This window comes from Buteo buteo, chromosome 23 (genome assembly GCF_964188355.1).
Source record: "Buteo buteo chromosome 23, bButBut1.hap1.1, whole genome shotgun sequence".
Taxonomy (NCBI): Eukaryota; Metazoa; Chordata; class Aves; order Accipitriformes; family Accipitridae; genus Buteo; species Buteo buteo.
In genome coordinates, this window is record NC_134193.1 from 11769037 (window position 1) to 11789759 (window position 20723).

General features: G+C 56.8%; 2 protein-coding genes and 1 long non-coding RNA gene across 13 annotated transcripts in view; 2 read left to right on the forward strand and 1 right to left on the reverse strand.

The window, feature by feature from the left end:
* The first annotated feature begins 2676 nt into the window (after positions 1-2676).
* LRRC26 (leucine rich repeat containing 26) lies at positions 2677-4453 on the forward strand. Its single transcript, XM_075054922.1, has 2 exons — positions 2677-3220; positions 4173-4453. Exons 1-2 carry the CDS (start codon positions 2677-2679, stop codon positions 4451-4453), a joined length of 825 nt encoding a protein of 274 aa, XP_074911023.1.
* Positions 4454-8654: 4201 nt separating this feature from the next.
* The window catches only part of GRIN1 (glutamate ionotropic receptor NMDA type subunit 1), a 38537-nt gene continuing 26468 nt past the window's right edge, over positions 8655-20723 (reverse strand). For 2 of the 10 annotated variants that reach the window (XM_075056127.1, XM_075056126.1), the window contains 4 exons: positions 18853-18962; positions 17544-17689; positions 14812-14922; positions 8655-8723 (listed from right to left, as the gene is read on the reverse strand). In XM_075056127.1, the coding sequence (XP_074912228.1) occupies positions 8655-8723; positions 14812-14922; positions 17544-17689; positions 18853-18962 (436 nt within the window). Of the gene's footprint in view, positions 8724-11410; positions 11933-14811; positions 14923-15646; positions 15899-16080; positions 16102-17543; positions 17690-18852; positions 18963-20723 lie in introns of those variants that run through there. The other 8 variants (XM_075056124.1, XM_075056123.1, XM_075056129.1 and 5 more) reach the window with 6 other exon arrangements.
* Positions 14724-15442, forward strand: LOC142044074 (uncharacterized). 2 transcript variants are annotated; one of them, XR_012654195.1, is made up of 2 exons: positions 14724-14860; positions 15018-15442. It is a non-coding gene; the product is annotated as an uncharacterized LOC142044074 (long non-coding RNA). The 2 variants fall into 2 exon arrangements; XR_012654194.1 differs by having other exon boundaries at positions 14755-14892.

The window sequence follows — 20723 nt, forward strand, 5'->3', positions numbered from 1 at the left end:
CCTTCCCCTCCATCTTCCTGTGCACCCCTATGGCTGCCCAGGGGCTCACTCGCCCCAGATCCTTCACAGGTGGTGGTGGAAAGAGTGTGATGGGCCCATCCTGGCTCCGGGCACAGCTCCGTACAAAGGCGCCAGCAGGACTCTGTGCTTAGCCTGGCACCTTGGGTCCCAGCTTTTCAGTGGTGGAAGGTGACAAAGACCTGTGGTTCCCTGTCCCTATGCCCAGGGCTTTGCCTCCATGCTCCCACTCCTGCTCCACTGCAATCCCCCAGCACCAGAACCAAGCTCTGAAGCTTGGCCCTTGCCGTGTGCCTCTGTGCATGTCCCTGCTGCTCCCAGCCAGTGGCTGGGCTCTGAAGGAGTTTATCTGTCCCTCCATTACTTTATTGTGGGAACAGTCTTGGCATGCTGGCTGGGCATCCTGATTTACACCTCTTGGCCAGAGCAGGGCTGGTGTTGAGCCCTGTGCCTTGGAGGACTCCTCCATCAGAGAGCAGAGAACACCCAAGCTGTCCTTGCAGAGTATGTGCTCGGAGCAGCCTCTCCTGGTGCTGGCCCTGGGGCCAGGCTGCTCTGTTCTATGTGGAGTCCACAACTGCAGGAGGAGGCATCACCACAGGGGAGTGGGGCACTGGTGGGTGCAGCCCTGGCGGGGGACAGGGACCTGGGCTCTTCCTGCAGGGTGCTGGGTCCCCCCATTCCAGAAAAGGGGGCAGTGACAGGGACCCATGCTCTGGTAAGCACTGGCAGCGTGTGTGAAGGAACAGTGCTGGCACTGCTTGGGTACAGGACCCCGAAGGGCCACCAGCCTGCAATTGCAGTGGGGTGCAGTCAATGTATGCAAAACAGGAGTGGGGCCAGGCACGACCAGCACCAGCCTTGCACTTCCATGGTCCCTAGCAGGCAGGACGCTGGGGACATCTCTCCTGTCTCATGCCATGGGGGTATGCAGCAGGGTGACAGCAAAGGGCTGGCAGAGGAGCTGAGATGAGGGTTTGCAGCCTCGTGGGCTCTCTGAGCACAAAAGCTGGAAATGGCCTTTTAGTATTTTTTTTTTTCCCCAATTGATTTTGCACTTCTCACCTGATCCCAGGTGACCGCAGGCAGTGGGCAATGCAAGCCCTGGGGAGGAAGAGCATTTTGGGACAGGGCTCCCTAAAAATTCAGGTCCCCATATACCCTGCGGCTGCTTGTGGGATGAGCTGATGCTGCAGCTCCACGTGGCTGCGGGTTTGTGCCCTGCTTCAGGGCTGGGCTGGGCTGGAGGATTCCTCTGAATTATTTCCAGATGGGGATTAATGCAGCAAACTGAGTGCTGCAGGATAGATAAACAAACCAAAGCTCCTCTGGATGCTATTAATAAACTGCCTGCCTGCTGCTTCTGCCCCAGATTTGGGAACATCCCGGTCCTGGCCTGGGGTACAGCCACGTGCTGCCTTGCTGCTCTTGTAGCCTTTTAGCTGTGGGACAGAGGTGCCAGGGATTCCTCCGGGGTCCTAAATGGGACAGGAGTTGTGAGGGTGTGAGTGGAGGATGGTGTCTCTGCTCTGGGTCCCTGCTCTGGGCTGTGAGTGGGATGAGGTGCTGCCGGCCGTGTCACCTGCTCCCCCAGCGTCTGCTGAGCTCCACCAGGGATGGTGGATGCCGGGAGGTGACACCTCTCCTCTCCAGCCTTCTGCTGTGGGCCTTCAGGCAGCTTCGAAAACGGAGCAGGTGTAAACAGGGTGGAGGCAGACTTTGAGCCCTCTCGAACTGCTGCTCTTGTGCTGGGGCGTGGGTAAACAAGTTTTGGGCGGCTGCAGCCCAGCAAGCTCACCTTTCCCATGCGGGGGCTCCTGGGCATCCCCCAGCATGCCTGCAGATGTGTGATCCTGCTGGGGAGGAGGAAGGTGGCCCATGGGAGTCACATCCCAACCTTTCTCATTTTGGCATAGCTTACAGTCTCCTGCCAGGGGCAAACAGAGCCTGGCCAAGGGTTGGGCTCAGCAGGGTGGCCCATGGCTCCCAGCAGAGCTCCCCATTGAGGACCTCTGGGCTTGGTGGGCCAGCACAGAAGATGGGGTTAGACCTGCTGATCATATGATTTAACTTTGTCCCACCCCAGCCAGCTGCGGGGGTCCTGGGTCCATACACCCCTCTGTACACGGCTGGTGAGGCAGCACACCCATGATGATGCCCTGTGGGGAGGATGGAAGCCGAGAGATGCATCTGTTTTTGCTTTTTTCCAGCTCTCCAGCCTGCAGCACACACAAGCAGTTAATCCCAGGCCGTGCAGAGCTGGCTGCTTACCTGGCTGGAGCAGTGCCTGGCAGAGGGAGGGACAAGGGCACGGCTCTGCACCTTGCCAGGGCAGGCATCACTGCAAAAATATTTGCTGAAAAAAGTGCAGCTCCACCCCAAGGAAAACCGGGGCCGGGAGTGCAGCCTGCTCTGGGTTTGCAGACGGAGGGTGGTGGCAAGCAGGGGAATGCATGCGGCTGCAGGGAGTCGAGCACATCCACTTGCTCCCCTTGCAGCCAGGCACTGCCCAGCACCTCCACTTGGCACCGCTGGGCTCAGCCGAGGGTGCCGGGCAGGGACGGGTGGCTGGGCAAGGTGACAGGCACTAGGGATCCTGTCCGTGGGGGAATCCCAGCACCGGAGGTCGGGGAGCCCTCACCACCTCAGTGGGCAGCCATGGGCTGCTGGAGGGGCCCCAGCACCATGCTAGCCTGCCTGCTTCTCCTGCGCCCGCTGCCCTCGCCAGCCTGCCCCACCGCCTGCCGCTGCTCCTCGGGGGAGGTGGACTGCATCGAGCGTGCCCTCCGCAAGGTGCCACAGAGCCTGCCGACCAACACCAGCACCCTGTGGCTTGGCTACAACTTCATCTCCGTGCTGGGGCCGCGCTCCTTCCCTTCCCTGTCGGGGTTGCTGCTGCTCAGCCTACCCCACAACCGCCTGAAGCTGATCCACAGCCAGGCGCTGGTGGGGCTCGGGGCGCTGCAGGAGTTGGACCTCAGCAACAACTACTTAACTGTGCTGAACCCCGAAACCTTCCTGCCCCTCACCAGCCTGACCATGCTCAACCTGGGCAGCAACAGGCTGGGGGAGCTGGATCCTGGGGTGCTGCACGCCCTGCCCCAGCTCCAAGCCCTCCTCCTGCAGGACAACCCCTGGGTGTGCAGCTGCGGTATCCTGCCCCTCTGGCGCTGGCTCAGCCACAACAGGGAAAAAGTGCAAGGTGAGTGCCCAGAGGACTGTGTCCCCAAGCCCCCCACCTGCTTCACGCTGGCAGGTTACCCCGCTGAGGCTGAGGCAGGACCCAGCACCCTTGTTGCCAGCCAGCCGTGGGCTTGCATGGTCGGCGCCCGCGGGGGTACAGCGAGGTTCCTCAGGACCCATCCTCAGGCCATGGCAGCTCCTGTGTCTGCTTGGGTGGATGCATCCCTGGGTCTGGTACTTGGTGCCCACCCTTGGTCACCAGCAGGGATTGCCTGGAGAGGAGGGCTGGGCAATGTCCCAGTGATGGGCACCCAGCGCTGTCCCCAGCAGTGGCACCAGTCCTGCCACATTGAGGGCAAGGCATGCTAGACAATGGGCACCTGAGGGGGCAAGAAGAGCCTGGGTATCAGCGTGAGCATCACCGCTGACCAGCCGGGATTCAGTGCCTTCAGCCCCTTCCCCAATGCTTTCATTAATGTGGGTCTGATCCTGCATTTCTCCCCTCGTGAACCTCAAAGAGAGACAGGTCTGCGAGCAAGGTCTCTCCCTCCGCTGCCACCCACTCCTGCTTGCTTCCAGCTTGGGTGCGCACCTGTCACTTGTGCTGGTTGGGACGTTCTGTGGCATCTCCAGGTTGGCTGCTCACTGCTCCCCACATCTGTCCCCTGGGAACAAGGCCCACCACCTTGCCTGCCCCATCTACCACCCCACACCAAACCTATTTTCCAGTGCCCCCTCCAGCACTGTGCTCACCTTCCCATCCCATCCCACTCCCCGGGGCGTAGGACATAGATGAATCCTGAATCCTCACCGCTCCCCTTCTTTGTACCCTGCCCTGGGTGATCTTGGTCAACCCTGTCCTCCTGCCCTGGTCCTGTCTGTCCCATACAGCCCTGCAATCCCCTCTGTCCTTGACACCTGCCTTGTCCCAGCTGCCCCGTGTGCCCATCAGTGCTGCTTTTCTTTTCCAGAGAAGAGTTTGCTCCTCTGCAGAGTCCCAGAGCAGCTGAACAAGTATCCAGTCATGGCCTTCAGGAATGAGTCCTTCAGGCAATGTCAGGAGACCTTACTGTCTGCCAAGCACTACATCGCCTTCTTGATCATTGGACCGTTCTCCTTCATGGCCAGCATCTTCTTCTGCACCTTCATGGGCTCCATCATAGTGGTTTACCACAACCTGTGTAAGGAACCCCACTTCTGGAGGAGACCTGGCATCTGCAGGCGCCGCTGTGGCAGGGTGACCAGGCTTTAGCCCTGGGCATGCTGTGGTCCATGCTCTTGTCCAGCTGACTGCATCCCCCTGTTGCCAACATTTCCCTGTTGACCAGTGAGAGGATGCTCTGTTCTGGAAATTGCTTTTCTTCCTCTTCCCAGAGTCCCCCGAAATGATGCCAAACTCCCTCTGCCCCGTAGCCTGGGGGGAGCAGCCTCCAGCTCAGCCCCCCCTGCAGGGCACAGTCTAACCACAGCTGCTCTCAGTGTTTTGGGAGGCTGCCCCAGGCCACCCTCAGACCTGCACATCCCCTTCCTGGGGGGGGGGGCAGATGATCCTTCTCCTCCAGCTCACCCTGACCCTGCTGCCCAGGAGCCTCAGTGTGCATTTCAGGATGCACTGTATGCCTCTGTGTGCCTTTTGGTGCATCCTGGGAGCCCCTGTGTGCATCTCAGGACACACCATACTCCTGTGGGTGCCTTTCAGTGCACCCCAGGAGTCTTCATTTGCCTTTTGGTGCAGCCCAGGAGCCTCTGCGTGCCTTTCAGTTTGCCCCAAAGCCCTTCTTGGGTCTTTGGGTGCCACCCAGCACTCCCCATCTGCCATTCAGTGACCCCAGCAGCCTCAGCATGCCATTCTGTGCCCTCAAGACCCCTTGGCTTGGCTTTTTCTGCATCCAAATGCCACCCATTTGGCTTTATGTGTCCTGAAAGGCATTGGTTGGACTTTTGGTGTGCCCCAGAGCTCTCCCTGTGCCTTTTGGTGCACCTGAAGATCTCTGGGTGCTTTTGGGGAACTCCAGAGCCTCCATGGGACTTTCAGAAAGCCCCAGACCCCTCCGTGTGCTGCCAGGACAGGGCAGGTTGCACAATGTTTCTTCTGTTGTTTTTTTTTTTCCTTGAGACTGGGCTGCTGGTGCTGAGAAGCCTCAGCCAACAACCAAGATCTAGGGTGAGGCTGAGGTTTAGGCTGAGGGTTGGAAAGAGGCAAAGCCTTGAGCTTCCCCGATGTGGTTTGGCAAATGGGCTGCCAAAGGATGTGTGAAGCTGCATGGTGGTTCCTCCCCTAATAGCTTCTCCCCTAGGCTAAAGCTCATCCAAGGCCAAGGTCTAGGGTTAGCTCAGTGATGGGAGTGGAGACAAAAAAGCCCATGTGGGTTTACAGCACAGAACCTGCAGCCCTTACTGCCACCTCACTTCCCATCACCCACAAAAAGGGGCTGGGGCTGCCCCCGCATCTCCTTGCCCTGCCACCTCCTGCCCTTCCCTGCGGAAATGCTTCTCCACTGCATTCATGGAAATGCTTAGTGAGTGTAGTGGGTGATGGCCTGGAAGGGGCTGGAGCTGTGCTCCAGAGGAAAGCACAAGCTGTGGTGACAAAAACAAATCTCAAGGAGGAGCAACAGCCCTTTCTGGCATGAGTTCTTACCCATTGCAAGGCAGTTAGAGCCACAGTGAGATAACTGTGGCCACCAGCCTCCCCCTGTTCACTCAATTTCTTGCCCATGCAAGAGCTGCAGGACAAGACAGCGATGTGGCAGGGGACAAGGCATCCTTTGGCAAGCTCTTGGCAAGGATTAAATAGATCGTGCAGAGAATAAACCAATGTCACCTCAGTTGTGGCTTGCTCCCATTTTTATTTTCAAGAGAGAAACCAACCCAATGTGCTGCCACACTGCTTGATTCCCGCTCGGCTCTTCCTGCAGTGCCTCTCCCCAGGGAGGGGTGCAAGGGCTGCAGGATGCTGGTGAAAGCAGAAGCTCCTCCAGTGCTACCAGCCCTGCACCTGGGAAGGCTGCAGGACCTCTGCCAGGATCAGCCCCTTGCATGGTGCCTTTCCCAGGAGCAATCCCAGCTCTCCCAGACCCTCTCTAGTGACAGCTCTCTGTCCTTCCCGAGAAGGCCTGGGCTTCCCATTTGGAGCTAGAACCTTGCTTGTCATCCTGCTTGGCCACCTGAGCCTCACTCCTCCTCCCAGATCATCCTGAGGCTGAGACCCGCATGGAGGTTGAGCTAGTGGTCTCAGCACATGGGAGGCATACTGTGAATGAGTGATGTTGCTTCATTTCAGCCCAGGGGAGGTGCCTCTCTGTTTTGCCTTGGGGCACCACCCTACAGATAGGCTGATGTGTGGGGACTTCCCCAGATGCCTTCATCCCTGCAGTCAGTTCTCTGTTCCCAAAGGCCAGCCCCACTGGCAGTGCCCCACGCTGGCTCCCAGGAGCTGGAAAGCACAGCAGTGGCAGGGGACTCTTTTGCCCCGGATGGAGGTGGGTGAGAGCCAGCTGGTATGGTGCTGGCATTTGGACAGTTTCAGGCTGTCCCCGGTCCCCTGCTGCCAGGCCTGTCCCCCTACACTGGCTGTTCAGGCTGTCCATCAGCTTGGCATCCCAGAACGGTGATGCCCCTTCCCTCCTAGTCTTCCCTGCAGCTCCTGGCCTTTCTCCCTGCTGACTTCTCTGTCCCTTCCCGTCCCTCCACATTTTACTGTTTGCAAACCCTGCAGCAGTGCTGGGTGAGGCTCTGATTCAGCACGGGGCTCCCTGCCAGCTTTGCCAGAAGGCAGAGACGGAAAGAGGCACATGGCACTGAAATAAACCACTTCATGATCCAGTCTAGACTTTACTTAGCTTTTGCAAAAACTTGGTATTAATGTTACATTGACATATAAAGTAGAATGGGTCCAATTTCTCAGCTGGAGTGAGATGAACTTGATGGAGCCACTGCAGTCAGTGGGACGATGCTCACAAACCTCAGCTGCCGTCTGAAAATCCTGCCTGCAAAGGCTGCCGACCCTCGGGGGAAGCCCCGTCTGCTTGGCTGGGGCAAGGAGAGGGCAGTTCATGCTGCTGGGGCTTGGTACCGCATTGCAGGTGGGTTTTCCGCCTTCGCAGGAGGCGGGATGCGATGTTGCCTGCGTGTGTGCCGTAGCAGCTCATCAGCCTGGCTGGTGCCAGATGCTTCCCCAGCGCTGGTGTCTCTGCACCCACTCACAGTGCCCACGGGGAGATTGCTCAGGGATGTTGGCACATGGGCACATATGCTTGAGGGGAGGAAGCTGTGGGGAGGAATGGCATCGGCCTGTCTCATTTGGTTCCCTTCTCCTGAACGGGGATTCAGTTTCCAGGTTCAGGCAGATGCAGCCATGTGAGCTGGGGCTTCACGGCTGCCATAGGAGCTGCTGGCAAGCTTGAACTGGAGGTGAGTGTGGCAGGGAAGCTGCCAGTGCCCACTGCAGTGTGCTGACACTGCAGGCAGGCTGGGTGGCTGCTGCAGACACCGCAGCACACAGCAAGCCACAGCTGGCCAGCAGCATCTCTCCTCACATTGCTGGTGCTGAGGCAGTGTGGAGCTTGGCTAAAAGTCAATGTAACAATCCAGATCCATTTACCATGGAGATGCTCCTGTCCAGGAGAGCCACGGTGTGAGAGCTACATGCTGGCCATGGCCAGGTCCTGGGGATGCCTTCTGTGCAGGAGAGGTGGGGAGCCAGGATCTTGGCTGACAGCATGTTAGGAGCTCCAGAGTACCATGTTTAGCACAGGAGCGTGGGCTGCAGGGCTTGGAGCACTCCTGCTGCAAACAGATCATGTACAGGAGCCAAGTCACAGCCATGGGCTGATGGGAGGGAGGAACAGGGAGTTCATCCCCTGTGAGGAGCAGAGCACACATCTTCCAGCCCCTGCTGCAGAGGTGGGGGTCACTCGGAACAGCAGGAACACGTGCCCAACCTGCCGAACTGCCTCGGCTGCTCCAGTTGCTTGGGACCATGAGCATGTTGCACTGGAGCCCTCCAGGGTGGTGGGAAACGTGGAACACATGGCTGAGGGGCCGTGCATGTGCTGAGAAGCCTGAAGCCTGCAAAGTGAAGCACGTTTGTAGTCTGGCACCAGCTCTTCCCTGCTACCGTGGGAGAGCAGGCACCATGTGCCTTTTGAAGTCCTTTCCCCTTGCACGTAGCCTGTCAGTGGCAATACTGATCATCAACAGCATTGGTTGGAAGCAATTATCTCTGTACAGTGAAGTCCAAACCATGTCCTGGTTCTGCCGTGCATTCTGGGGCATGAGCATGGCAGCAGGCCTAGGAAGGGAGGGAGATATACAATGAAGTCACTGTGTATGGATGAAGGATGCTTTCCTCCCATCTCACCCAGAAGAACCCATCAGTGTCCCTTGAAAGGCAGTCCTGGCTGTGCCTTCCTACTGTGTTGGGCAAGGACTGATGGCTCCCGGGGAGAAGGTCACACCACAGTGCTGACTGAGGGGTCGGAGAGGTTGAGCTGGCCAGTGATGTCGGTGGGATGATATTGCTGCAACACACAAATACACAGACAAGGAGAAAGAAGTGTTAGGCAGTTCTGGCACTTGCCCCCACCTCTACTTACATCACATGTGTCCCTACAGGATATCTCTTGGGGGTGATGCAACGGCCCGAAACCTGCTGCTGGCTGAGGTCCCCTTCCCAATGCAATCCATGCTTGTGCAGAGGTCATGCAGACACTCTCCAAGCACCCTACAGCTAGGCAGGGAGGACGCCCAGCAGCACGGTGCAGCTTCTGCAGAGCGTGGCAGCCGGGTCGCCTGCTGAGCGAGCCCCTCTCTGCTCCGGGAGAGCTACAAGACAAAGGCTGTGACTCATCAGCCCAGCCCACGGCTGAACCTGTGTTTGGAGGGTCTGGCTGGGTTTCGGCATCTCTCTGGTGCCAGATCAAGCTGTGCTTTGAGGCCAGGGCGTTTCACCTCCTTGCTTGAATGACTCTGCTTTGACTATCCTTTCATGCAGGTGAGGAGATGTGTGGTGTGGTTGACTTGCAATAAACTGTAGTGTCAATTGCTAATGTGAAAGTACAGCCTGTGTTGGGGATGTGGCCTGGATTCGGGGTTCTGCGCTCCTTGTGGATGGGGGGGCTTGGCAAACACTCCCTGGGAGAGACCTCCCCAGCCACAGTTCCACCAGCAAACAAATGGGGAGAGCAGAAATACCCTTCGACAGGCAAGAAAAAAAAAGTCCTTCCTCCCCAGGCAGGGATTTACAACTGGGCAGTTATTTTCTCCCTTCCTCCTTCCATACTCCCTTCCTCTCCCAGTTCCCCTCTCTCAACTCCAGACACTGAACTGGAAGCCCTGCTGTGAGAGTGGGTGGCACGGAGCATCTTGCGCTGCTGTTTGGGGACCTAAATTGGTGCCAGGGCAGGAAAGGGTCTCAGTGGGTCTTGTGTGCTGCAGCGTGGACCCTCTCCAGTGACATTTGCCTGGCCCTTGCACCATGCTACCCAGGAGGGCTGCCATTTTGCTGGGCTCTTGGGGGGGCTCTGTGGTGACGGTGACGGAATTTTACCTGTCTTGCGTTGGTCAGTGGTGACTGTGGCCCCCGTGGTGCTGCTGGCGGCTCTGGCACTGTGGCTACCCTGCGTGGCTCTACACTGTGCCTCCCACCACGGGGAGGTCTGAGGTTCCCCCGAGCATTGCATGGGGTCCTCGGGGCTGCCCTGCTCTGCCCAGTTTTGTGCTTCACTGGGACCCCTCGGTGGGGAGCTGCTTGGGCAGGGGCGGGAGCCAACATGCTCCCGTCTCTCCGGTACATGTGCTTGGGACGTGCTGACACCCAGGGAGCATCTCATGGGATCATTCTTTCATTTAGGGGACTAGCTTATATTAAAATGGAGCCTCTGAGAAATTCCTTGCTATGGCCTTGCTTTGCTAAGTGGTAACACCTTGGCCGTCCCCTGTTTGCACAGGGAACGACTGAGGTGATCCTGAAGTCGCTCTGCCGCCCTGGGGGGAGCTTTTTGTGGCTATTCATTGGTCCACCAAAAAATGCCCCTCTCTCCCCAAAACGGGTGCAGCTGCCCCCTCCTTGCGAAGACCTAGGATTCCAGCTAAATGCAATCTTTCCTTTCCGTAGCAAAATGGCTGGGAGGCGTGTGCTTGTGGGATGGGGCTTGATCCACACAGGGAGGAGAGGCAACTGGGAAAGGGAGAGGCTGGGTGACTCACTGGTGGAGAAGAAGGAGGAACTTGAGATATGAAAAGGAATGGGCAGAAGAAAAGTCCTTTGTTAAATATCCTGCCTGATGCAAGCGGGGTGGGGGGGGTGGGGGGTGGGGGTGGGGTGGAAAAAGCGATGTGTGCGTGTGTGCATGTGCCTCGGTGCACGTGTACGTGTGGCTGCTGTGGTGGAAAGCTGGAGGTCTAGCAGGGCAGGCTAGGGTGTTTCTGGCCTCTCTGCACAGCTCTGCGGGTGGGAAACGGTAAAATAACCAAGCGAAATGGGGAATCTGGCCAGAAAAATTAAAATACAAGAGCATGGCTTTTGATTTGAAAGCATATCTCCTCCAATCACAGAGTTATCACAGGGTAACATTCTCATTTACTTTTTTTTGTGTAGAGTTCATGCATGCAATTTTTAATAATAAAAATTAAAAAAAAAGGAAAAGAAAAAAAAGCAAGAAAACTGTCATATCAAAACTATGTTAAAGTAGAACTAATGCTAGAAGCACATATCAGTAATTTAGGGTAAATTATGTTACAGGGATGGTGCAATTATCCCCAAACCAAACATTATAAAGCCAAGAAATTAATCAATATTAACTGTAGAAGAGACTCAAACATGTTAAGGTATGAAAGTGAAGTGAAGGCACCAAAAACTTTAAATGACAACCAGGAAGAAAATATAGACAAGAACTTAATATGTCTTTAAAAATGACTTCAACCTAATCTGGGCTCATATGGTAGTCCCTGGCTGGTGGAAGATTTTCTGGAAGAATTTTGGGTTTGGGGGGTTTTTTTTGTAATTAAAAATTAAGATTCCAGCTAAATGCAATCTTGCTGTAGAAAATGTCAACTTTCCTTTAAAAAAAAAAAAATAGTTGTCTTTGACCTACATTTGGTTCTTTTGGGTCAAAAACTAGGTTCTTTTTCAGCCAAGAAGCGTTTGGCTTTGGGACGGCTGATCCTTCACTGAAAAGGTGACCTTTTCCATGAACCCCCTCAGTTCTCGACCAGCTCTGGCACCATCCCCATGGCTGCAGGGCGAGCATCGCCTCACAGAGCCGGGCCCTTGCTTGGCGGTGACATGGGACATGTGTCATGCTGTGTATGGGGGGGGACGCCCGCGGGCTGGCAGTGTGACTCTGCGGGGGCTGATGACGGCTGCAGTGGGGGGGCTAAGGGACCTGTGCACCTCGTTACGTGTCTGTACGAAATGTGCCGGCTCGGAAGGTGTCTGTGTGGTTTATGCGTCTCACATGGCTTCTGTGGGGTTGCAGTATCGTGGGTGGCTGCGATGGATGGCAGTACGTCAGCTCTGCGAGTGCTATTCGAGTTGCAGGAGCTGCCTATGGGGAACACATGCATCTCCTCCTGGGGCGGTGGGGATGATGTGCCGCGGAGAGGCTGTGCAGCTCGGGTGATGGTGGGCGCTAGGACGTTCAGAGTGGGGTGGTAGCTTCCCAGGGCTGTCTTGGCTCCATGGTGCCAGCCTGTCTCTCTGGCACTCCTGAGGGACCATTCTGCAGGGCTGCAGAGCAGAATCCATTTTTAAAACTCCCGACAACGAAAAGGAAAGAAGCAAGGCCACCAGGTTTGCGTCTTTCGCTCACTAGCCAGGAGAGCCCATGGGGCTGGGGTCAGTCTGGCCTTCCAGCCCCATGGGCTCTCAAGCCTTGCCCATCTGAGACCTGGTGTCGGCCCGTGGCTCTGCCGAGCATCATGAAACAGAGCGCCTCACTGCTTTCTTGTCTTTACAAGGACCCCAGGCAACGTGTCCCAGCATGCTACACACTCATGGGGCCTTCCACAGCAGGAGGGCATTGGGGTCTCTGAGCCAGGGCTGCTGCATGGAAGCGGAGGGCACCAAATGGCAGGCTGTGACATGAGCTGCTGGCAGCACCCTCCCGCTGGCTGCTCAATCTGCAGAGCAAACAGCAGGTCTGCCCAACATCACGACAAAGCTCGCTCCACCACAGACCTCCTGCAATAGCTGGACCTTGGACCTGCTAGCCTCCATCTTGGCCACGCTGGCTTGGATGTTGACCCCGCTAGCCTGTTGTTGACCCCGCTAGCCTGTTCTTGACCCAACTAGCCTGGTTCCCTGGGGACAGTGTCCTGGGACCCCGGCCACATCACTCCATGGCAGGCAGAAGACTGTGAGAGGCTTTCTGGGCAGCAGGGCATCATTGCTTATAGCTGCCTCACAGATGCAGCTGCCCCCAAAGCGGAGGCCATCTTCTGGGATGAGTGGGGCCATCTCCCTCCACAACTCGCCTGTGAGCAACGTGCCAAGAAGAGCACGGCAGGGACCCAGAACACAGGGAGCCCCATGCTGCGCTGGTCCCCACCAGGCAAGGGAAGGGGAGAGCATGGCTCCACTGCTTGCCCATGGGACCTCTGGTGCAGGTGTCCCCTGGACCTGGTCAGCTCAGGGCACTGGGGTGCTCCTACCCTGGGAAGGAGAGCGCTGTGGAGTGGTGTGGCGTAGGCTGGATGCCACACCATGGAGCAGGATCAGGCCCAGGATGCTTCCCTGAAGAGGGAGCGATGCGGGAGGTACCAGAAGTGCCACACAGGAGCTGCCCTGTTGTTCCTGGGTTCTCCCCCTCTCCTGTGCCCACCGGTCCTCCCAGGTGCCCACTGCACCGTGATACTCCTGTTCTCCAAGGACAGGACCCCTTGGTTTCCTAACCGTGGAGTGGTTCAAACACAACAAAACATGGGGGTCTGCTCAGGACACACTGAGGGTCCCCCCAGCAGATCTTTCTGCAATATTTTCTCCCCTTTTTTCTGTGCATCCCACCTGTCCCTCCTCCTCCTCCTCACTCTTCCCACCTTCTCCCCCTTGCACCATCCACCCCATCACTGTCTCTTCTCCCCCCCGTCAGGGCTCAGGCCAACAAGACACAACCTGCAACCTTCCTGCAGAGCTGCTTGGGGGGTGTACAGTGCGGAGGGGGGACCCCCGACATGGGGGTACCACTGGGACAAGGTGCTACCCAGGGAGCATGGAAGCAGCGCAGGAGGTGAAGGGGATGCCTGTCTTCCCTGTGGGGTATGGGGGATGAGCGGGGAGAGTGTGGGTCCCCCCCCCATGCCTGCCCAACTTTGAGATGACAGCGAGAGGAGCACTTTGTGTGAGACGGTGGCAGTCGAGCCCGGCCGAGGGCTCAGCTGTCCCCGGGCCTGTGTCCCAGGGGTGCTCCAGGAGCTTCTCAGGATGAAGCCTGCATTGGTGTCAAAGGCAGCTGCCTCCATTTCGCGTACAGAGCCGTGGCCCTGAGACCCCCTGCGATATCGCATGCTGCTCCCCGAGGCACCCCGAGCCTGCAGCCGGGGACAGGCCACCCCGCCATGGGGGGCCGCATCTCCCCACGCTGCCGCCGTCCCCCCGTCCCCGCCATGCCTCACGCCTCGGGCAGCCTGGCGGGGAGCCTGCTCTGAGCAACCCTGGGCAGAAACCCGCCGGTGGCCCCGGGCAGGCGGTTTTGGCGAGCCCGTCGCGCCGGGAGGTCGGGCAGCAAAACGCAGTGGCCGCCGCCACACGAGACAACAGAGTAGCCACAGTGCAGAGTGTCATACAACAGACGGCAACATGCAGAGGGACACCGGCTCAGTCCGACAGACCAACAGCCCAACCTGACGCTGAAGAGTGTCTGAAGCTCCAGCACGAGCAGACACATTTGCACATTTGGAAACAGCTGGCTTTAGAGGCAGCAATTTGGAAATTTTCTCTGGTTACGTGAGAGCAGTTTTACTCTGACGCAGAAAGCACAAGTTTGAACCAAGGTTGGGTCTTTAACAACCTCCTCTTTCAAGCCTTTGCGTCTCTTTTCTGGAGCTGCGTTACTGCTGACGATAACCAGAGACAGCTGTCACTCCTGTGCCGAGGACTACGTCCCGAATGCTAATCGTCACAAACAAAAATCACATGTAGAGAATGTGACACGCATGGCTCTCAGTGAGGTGACACGGTGCCCAAATTAAATCGGGGTGATCATTTTTAGGCATACAATGACAAACAGGAACAGGAACACTCAGGAACAGAAAAAAAAAAAAAAAAGTCATTGGTTTCAAGAGGTCAGCACCGGTAAGGTGAGCGAAGCACAGAGAGGAACATCAGAAATCATCCAGGCAAAAAGAAAACAAAAAAACAAAACAAAAACTCGGTTGCATCTCCCAACTCATCACAGGACTCCAAGCCACCTCCTGCCTGCCCTCCAGGATCCCAGCATCCTTTCAAGTACACGGGATGACTGACTCACTGACTCACTGACTGACTGGTGACGAACATGAGCTATGCATGTACACTGGCAGCTTCGGGATGGGTGTGTGGCAGTCGATGGGATGGCAGAAGAGAGAAAGAGAGAGAAAGAGAGAGGGCAGAATTGTTCTTCTTCCTCTTACCGTATCCTTGGAGGACCTACGTCTCTTGAAGCTGGAGGCCAGGGTGGAGGTGATGGACCTAAAAGTGGCTTTCTTTTTAGGGTCAGGTTCTGCTCTACCACTTTTTCTATCCTAAAATGAATATGTATAAGTGATTAGATCTCTAGTGTGTTGTTGGAAACACTAAATCTATTTGAATACTGCCCCGTGTCATGTCCTTCATTTAGGTGAGAAAGCTACTGGAGGTGTCCTGTCACTCCCAGTCCTCCAAGGGCCTCCGTGACCCACAGCTACAGCACGGCCACCACACTGCTACAGCTATGGGGCCGGCCTCGCATCTGGAGCGCTGGAAACCCCTCTGGGGAGTAGCCCTGCTCTCCTGGGTGTCTGCGTCCAGGCCGGCACAGCTGACCTCGCTTCCTGGGGATGTTCTTCCTGGCGCCCTGCCCCTCGCTTCCACTGCTAGCCTGGCTAGACCGAGAGGTGAGATGCTGCACCTACCACTAAAAAAAATTGCTCAGGGCCTTTTCTGAGGCTGAATCCTAGTGCCACAAGAGAGAGAGAGGACTGCATTGAAAGAGAAGTCATTGTATGAATATTCTGTAAAAAAATGTATTCAAAAATTTAAATGATGCAGTTGTGCAAAGCCGAACGTGGTTGTTGTTGGTGGTTTTTTTTTTTTCCAAAAGTAAAACGGGTTAAAAAAAGGAAACTGGAAGAAAAAGAAAAGGAAAAAAAATAAAAGGAAAAGAAAGGGAGGAGGCAAAGCGTTAGCGCTATGATGTCATCGGGGTCGGGATGAACTCAAAGAGAAACAGAACTGAAAAATGTAGCCATTGGTGTTAGCGAGTCGGACCTGGTTAGCGCAGGCTGGGAGCACCAGCCGCCATGGTGCGGGGGCAGCGAGCCGTGGGGACCGGCCGCGCTCTGCGGCGGGCGCTGAGAACGATTCCTCCCCAATTGCTTTCGTGCCAATGAGTGTGACCTTTCCGACGGGGGACGGAGTGACCAGGTCTGGCTCTGCTACCGCACGGGGGTAACCAAAATGTATCCCGCTGGTGCGTAGAGCATGCTCGGGGATACATTTGCTCCTCCTTCTCAGTTCTCTCTTTTGCGGACATGCACAAACGGAAAGGAAAGCAAGATGAATGGAATGAAATGTCTTTTTCTTCCATGGCATCTCAGGAAATAGCCATGGCAAAACTGTGATCCCAAAAACCATTATTTTTGTTTGTTTGTTTTAACAAATAAATCTTTCCACTTGCCTACCTTCTAGCAATGTACCAGATACTAGTGCTCTGACGTTTCCTCCTGTGGAAAAGTCTTACAATGTCAAACGGCTCTTTACCATGAGGCTGTTCACCCCCACAGGGCAGCATGCTTTGCTCACAGTCCCACAGACTCTGCCCAAGGACCCAGTGCAGTATTTTCTAGAAGGTTGGCAAGTGAAAAATGGCAGTGCGACTAGTGTGCTCTGTCCCAGCAGCCTTAACCCCCTTGGTGCTGCTGCTTTTTGGAAGCAAAGAAAAAAAAAAGAAAAAAAGAAAAAAAAATAGAGAAATGGCTTTTCCGAGACTCTTATCAGTGAACTGAACCCAGCGAGCTCTCAGGATGCAGCAGCCCGGCCTTGTGCTTCCCCTTGCTGCTCTCGGGCAGGTCGCTTCCACCCGGGCAGCCCACCCACATGCCCCAGCCAGCGCTGCTCCCGCAGGGCCACCACTCCGGGCTCATTTTGGGGTCCCCAAGCCTTGTTCTCTCTCTGTCATTCACTGGCTCTGCTGCGAACGGCAGTGTCCTTTAGTTGCCTAAAGGATCTCCCGCACTTTGAATGCCGGTGTTCTTCCCCAAGGAAGAAAAGCAGCCCAGGCAATTCAGAGAGAGCCTCCAGCTGCCCTAAACTGGGGTTCGGGGATACCATGGGGCTCAGCCCCAAAAGCAATGGGCTAAGAGAAGTGTGAGGCTGGTGGCCCACGTGGGCTTACGGCTCAGTGTCACTGCCAGGCACCACTGACCCTCCCGGGCTCCCCTGCCTGAGCGGCATGGAGGTGTTTCAGGGATGGGAGAAGCCAGGGAGAGCAATGGCCCCACAGAAGGGGCCCAGGGGAGCCTTGGCGCTGACAGGCACTGGCATTGCTGGCTCCCATGTGGGGAGATGTCCTTGTCTCCAAATGACAAGAGCACGCACCACCTCTTTTTGGAGTTGGTCCTGGGTATGACAAGGGCTACCACACCCCCGGGGAGTGGGTAGGGAGGGGGAGGTGATGGAAACCATCCCTGGAGCATTTCTCCACCTGAGCACCGGGCAGAGATGCTCAGCGGCAGTGGATTAACCCTCCCGTCTGCTGGTGAGCGTGGCCGGAGCTGGGCAGCAGGGCAAAGCACCTGCAAAGGGACTTGCACCGGCACCGCTTGCTCAGCCAGGGCAAGATGTGGCTCTGGCACATGGTCCCCAGCAAAGCAAAGTCCCCGTCCCAAGCACCTCTGGGGGCATATGGGCCAGGTCTCTGTCCCGGTTGGAGCTGTGCACAACACCTCCCAGGAGAGACAGCATCATCCAAGGGCAGCTCCCAGGGACAAGGCAGGGACCCTACACTACAGCTTGCTAGGTGCCCAGTAACCCCAGCTGGAGTTACTGGGGTGCAGGGTGGGGGACAGAGGGCCCCATGCTAATCCACAGCTCTGCATTCACTGATTTGGTGAAGGAATGGAAAACGCACCTCTTGGAGATTTGCTCTAAAAACGGTTTGTCCTACCTGCAGGTTTTTCCTCCACACATTAACGGCCGCAAACGCCAGCTGCATCTGCTTCCTCCGCGCGTCCTTATGCCTTTTGTAAGCTATTTCTATGAATATTAAAAATATCCCGGCAACAATACCTCCAGCCACCAGCATAAACACACCTGAAATAAGCAGGAAAGTTACAGGGGGCAATGGAAATTGCACCATGACACTTCATTTCTTCTGTATCACACTCAGCAACAGGAGCACCTGCCAACCCAGGGTCCCCTTGGCCCCCCGCCATCCCCCCACAGTCCTGGAGGGGCCAGGGAGGGGAACCCGGCAGAGCAGGGCAGGCACTGCGGGTTGGGTACCCACGGTGATGGGCAGAAAGGTGATGGGGTGCTGGATGTCCATGCAAGGTCCTGTTGGTCAGGCACAGGGCACTGGCTGTGCTGCAGCGGTGCTGAGGGCAGGCACGGCGCGCTGGGTGCTGCACTGAGCACCAGGGCAGACCCCGTCCCCTGGGGCTGTAGGGTCGTTTGCACCAGAAACCCAGCTCTGGTGCTCCTGTTTGGCTCATCGGGAAGGACAGCTGTGCATAGAGCTCTCTGTGCTGTCCTTGGCCAGCTGCAACCCTCGGGGCTGAAGTTTTGGGAGTGGTGTCTTGTGGAGCAAAAGTGCCCCTTCTCTTGGTGCTTCTGCCCTGGCCTGTGGTGCCGGTGAGGATGGGGTCCCATCAGACACCCCTCATCCCATGTCACCATGTTGGCTGGGTGAAGGGCCGGCAGCACTGCATCACCGCAAAGGGAGAGCAAGTCTGGGGGAACTCGCACTCTTTGCAAAGGGCGACCAAGAAAAAACCCCTCTGTATTGATTATCCTCCTCCTGCCCCCTGCCCACTGCCCAGGGCTAGCCGGGACACACTCGTCAGGGCTGGCGGGCTGCCCCTTGCTGCCAGCTCCCTCCTGCAGCAGCATCCTTGCTCGCCTCCGCGGCCACTCTCGCCTCCCCCGAGGTGCTGCTCCCCTCTCTCTGCCTTGGCGACAGCTCTGATTTCACTGTGACAGCCGCAGTTTGGCCAGAGCAGAGGGAGGGGAGCAATGTTCAAAGCAGGACAGTCCCACCGATGAGAAAGCCACCCCAGGGAAGGTGGGGGAAACTTCGCGGAGCTGTTTCAGACAAGGTGGGATTGGAGCCCAACACAGCAGCCTCCCAGCGCTAGGAAAGCACAAACCCAGAAGAAGCAGAGCTTTGGCCCGAGAGGAGAGCCCCGGAGAGGAGAATGTCTTGAGCGAAAGCAGGCTACCCAGCGAAGAGGAAGAAAGAGGTTTGCAGAACAAACCTGCCATATTTTCAAAGGTGAGTGTTGCTGGGGCATTGCTACGGGAATCACACTCCTGATACCTCACCCAAGTCTTGTCCAAATCCTCCATGAAGCCGTTCTCGTGGGACCTGAAAACACAAGGAGACAGGACAGAGTAGTCACTGGGGACCAGCCGCAGGCAGCTGGGGCACATGCTCTTTGTGCCTTCATGCCCTTTGTCTTAGGACTCCACAATTGCCTGCAGCCTACAAACACACGAACTGATGATGTGTGCGTGTGCACGCTTGTGTGTGCATGCCTGGCTGATTGTGTGTGTGTGTGCACACGCATGTGCATGTATGGCATGTTGCACAGAGAGAGTGCGTGTGGCCTGTCTGCAGTGGCTGTCTGTAGTGCATGTGTTCGCACGCTGCCCTGCACACAGCCAGTGCTGCAACGAGCCACGTGCACAGTGCAGCAGGTGCGAGGAGGGATCCACAGCCGCCTGGTGCCACTGCCCCGTGTCTGACAGCTAGAGAGCTGGCCAGCTGCTGCCAAAAAAAGCCATGTGTAAGCTCAGTTCCCAAGGGGAGGGATGGAGCTGATGGGTGTAGGCAGGGCTCGGAGAGTGTGTTCGGAGGGAGGCTGCAAGTAGCTGACACGAACCACATCCCCGGCACCCTCCTGTGCAATCCCCCCACCTGTCAGGGCCACTTGGGAGCTCAGGCAATGCTGGAGCCCAATCCTGTCTGGTGATCAGCGGCACCCTCTAGATCAGGGCAAGGGCAAATCTGCTGCCTGGCAGCTCCCTGCTGTGCACGGCGAGGCTGGGACTCTCCAGCAACCTGGTGTCACCGCTTGGGAGGAAACAAACCATGTCCCCGCAGTGCCTGTCTCTGCCTCAACAGCTAGTGGGGCTGGTGGTGGGCACAGAGCACACGTCCTACCAGGGGTTCCCCTGCGCTTTCCTCCCTCTTGTTCCTGGCACATCCCCACCACCTTCCTGGGCCACCTGTAGCCTTGGGCTTCCCCATCCTCTCCCAGGAGGACACCAAGGGCTCCTGCTGCCTCTCCAGGCTTCTCACATTGTTGTCCCAAATCCCATCTGTCCTGCTGCCACCCATCCTCATGGTAAGACCACCCCACAGATGGGGTCCCATGGCTCCTCACATTAGTTACCCTGGGTCCTGCCTGTGTCTTCCACATCTGGCCCATCCTCTCTCTCAGGCATTTCATCTCTGCATCTTGGGCAGGACCCTGGTGGCTCCTGACCCTGTCTCTCTGCAAAATGAATCTCACATGTCCCCTTCCCTCTACTTGCTGCTTCCCGGCTACCTGTTATTCCATCACCACATTCCTTTGTCTGCAATGGGTGTGGCATTTCTGAACTAATACAAGGAAATCCCTTTTTACACATAGTATCAGATTGACTTGTGGCACCCCACGCTGCAGGCTAATGCTGGTATAGAAGCCTTAGTTGGACTCAACAGGAGTCCTGACATATCTCTGCCTAACAGGAATAGCCAGAGCTGAAAGAAAAACCCCTGGAAGATCAAGCCAGGGCACTGCAATGCTGTCAACAAAGCTGAGCTCGCAGGGTGAAGTGGAGAAATGGCAGCACCCCTGCTTGCTGCTGCAGCCCGTGCCTTGCTCACAAGGACCTGGTCCTGGATAGGCCCAGGGCTGCTCTCTGCCAGCTTTGCCTACACTCCTGCGGCTGAGCACAGCTCTTGCTCCCTGCCCTGCTCTGCTCTGCCCTCCCACCAGCTCGGTGCTGCTTCCCCAACCCTGCGAGCCGGAGCTCGGGCCGTGGATGCCCACCCCGGTCATTCAGGCACATCCCCTTCATCAAGAGTGACATGGCACCCCCACAGCCCATGTCCCTGCAGGGGGTTTGGAGGGTAGGGTGG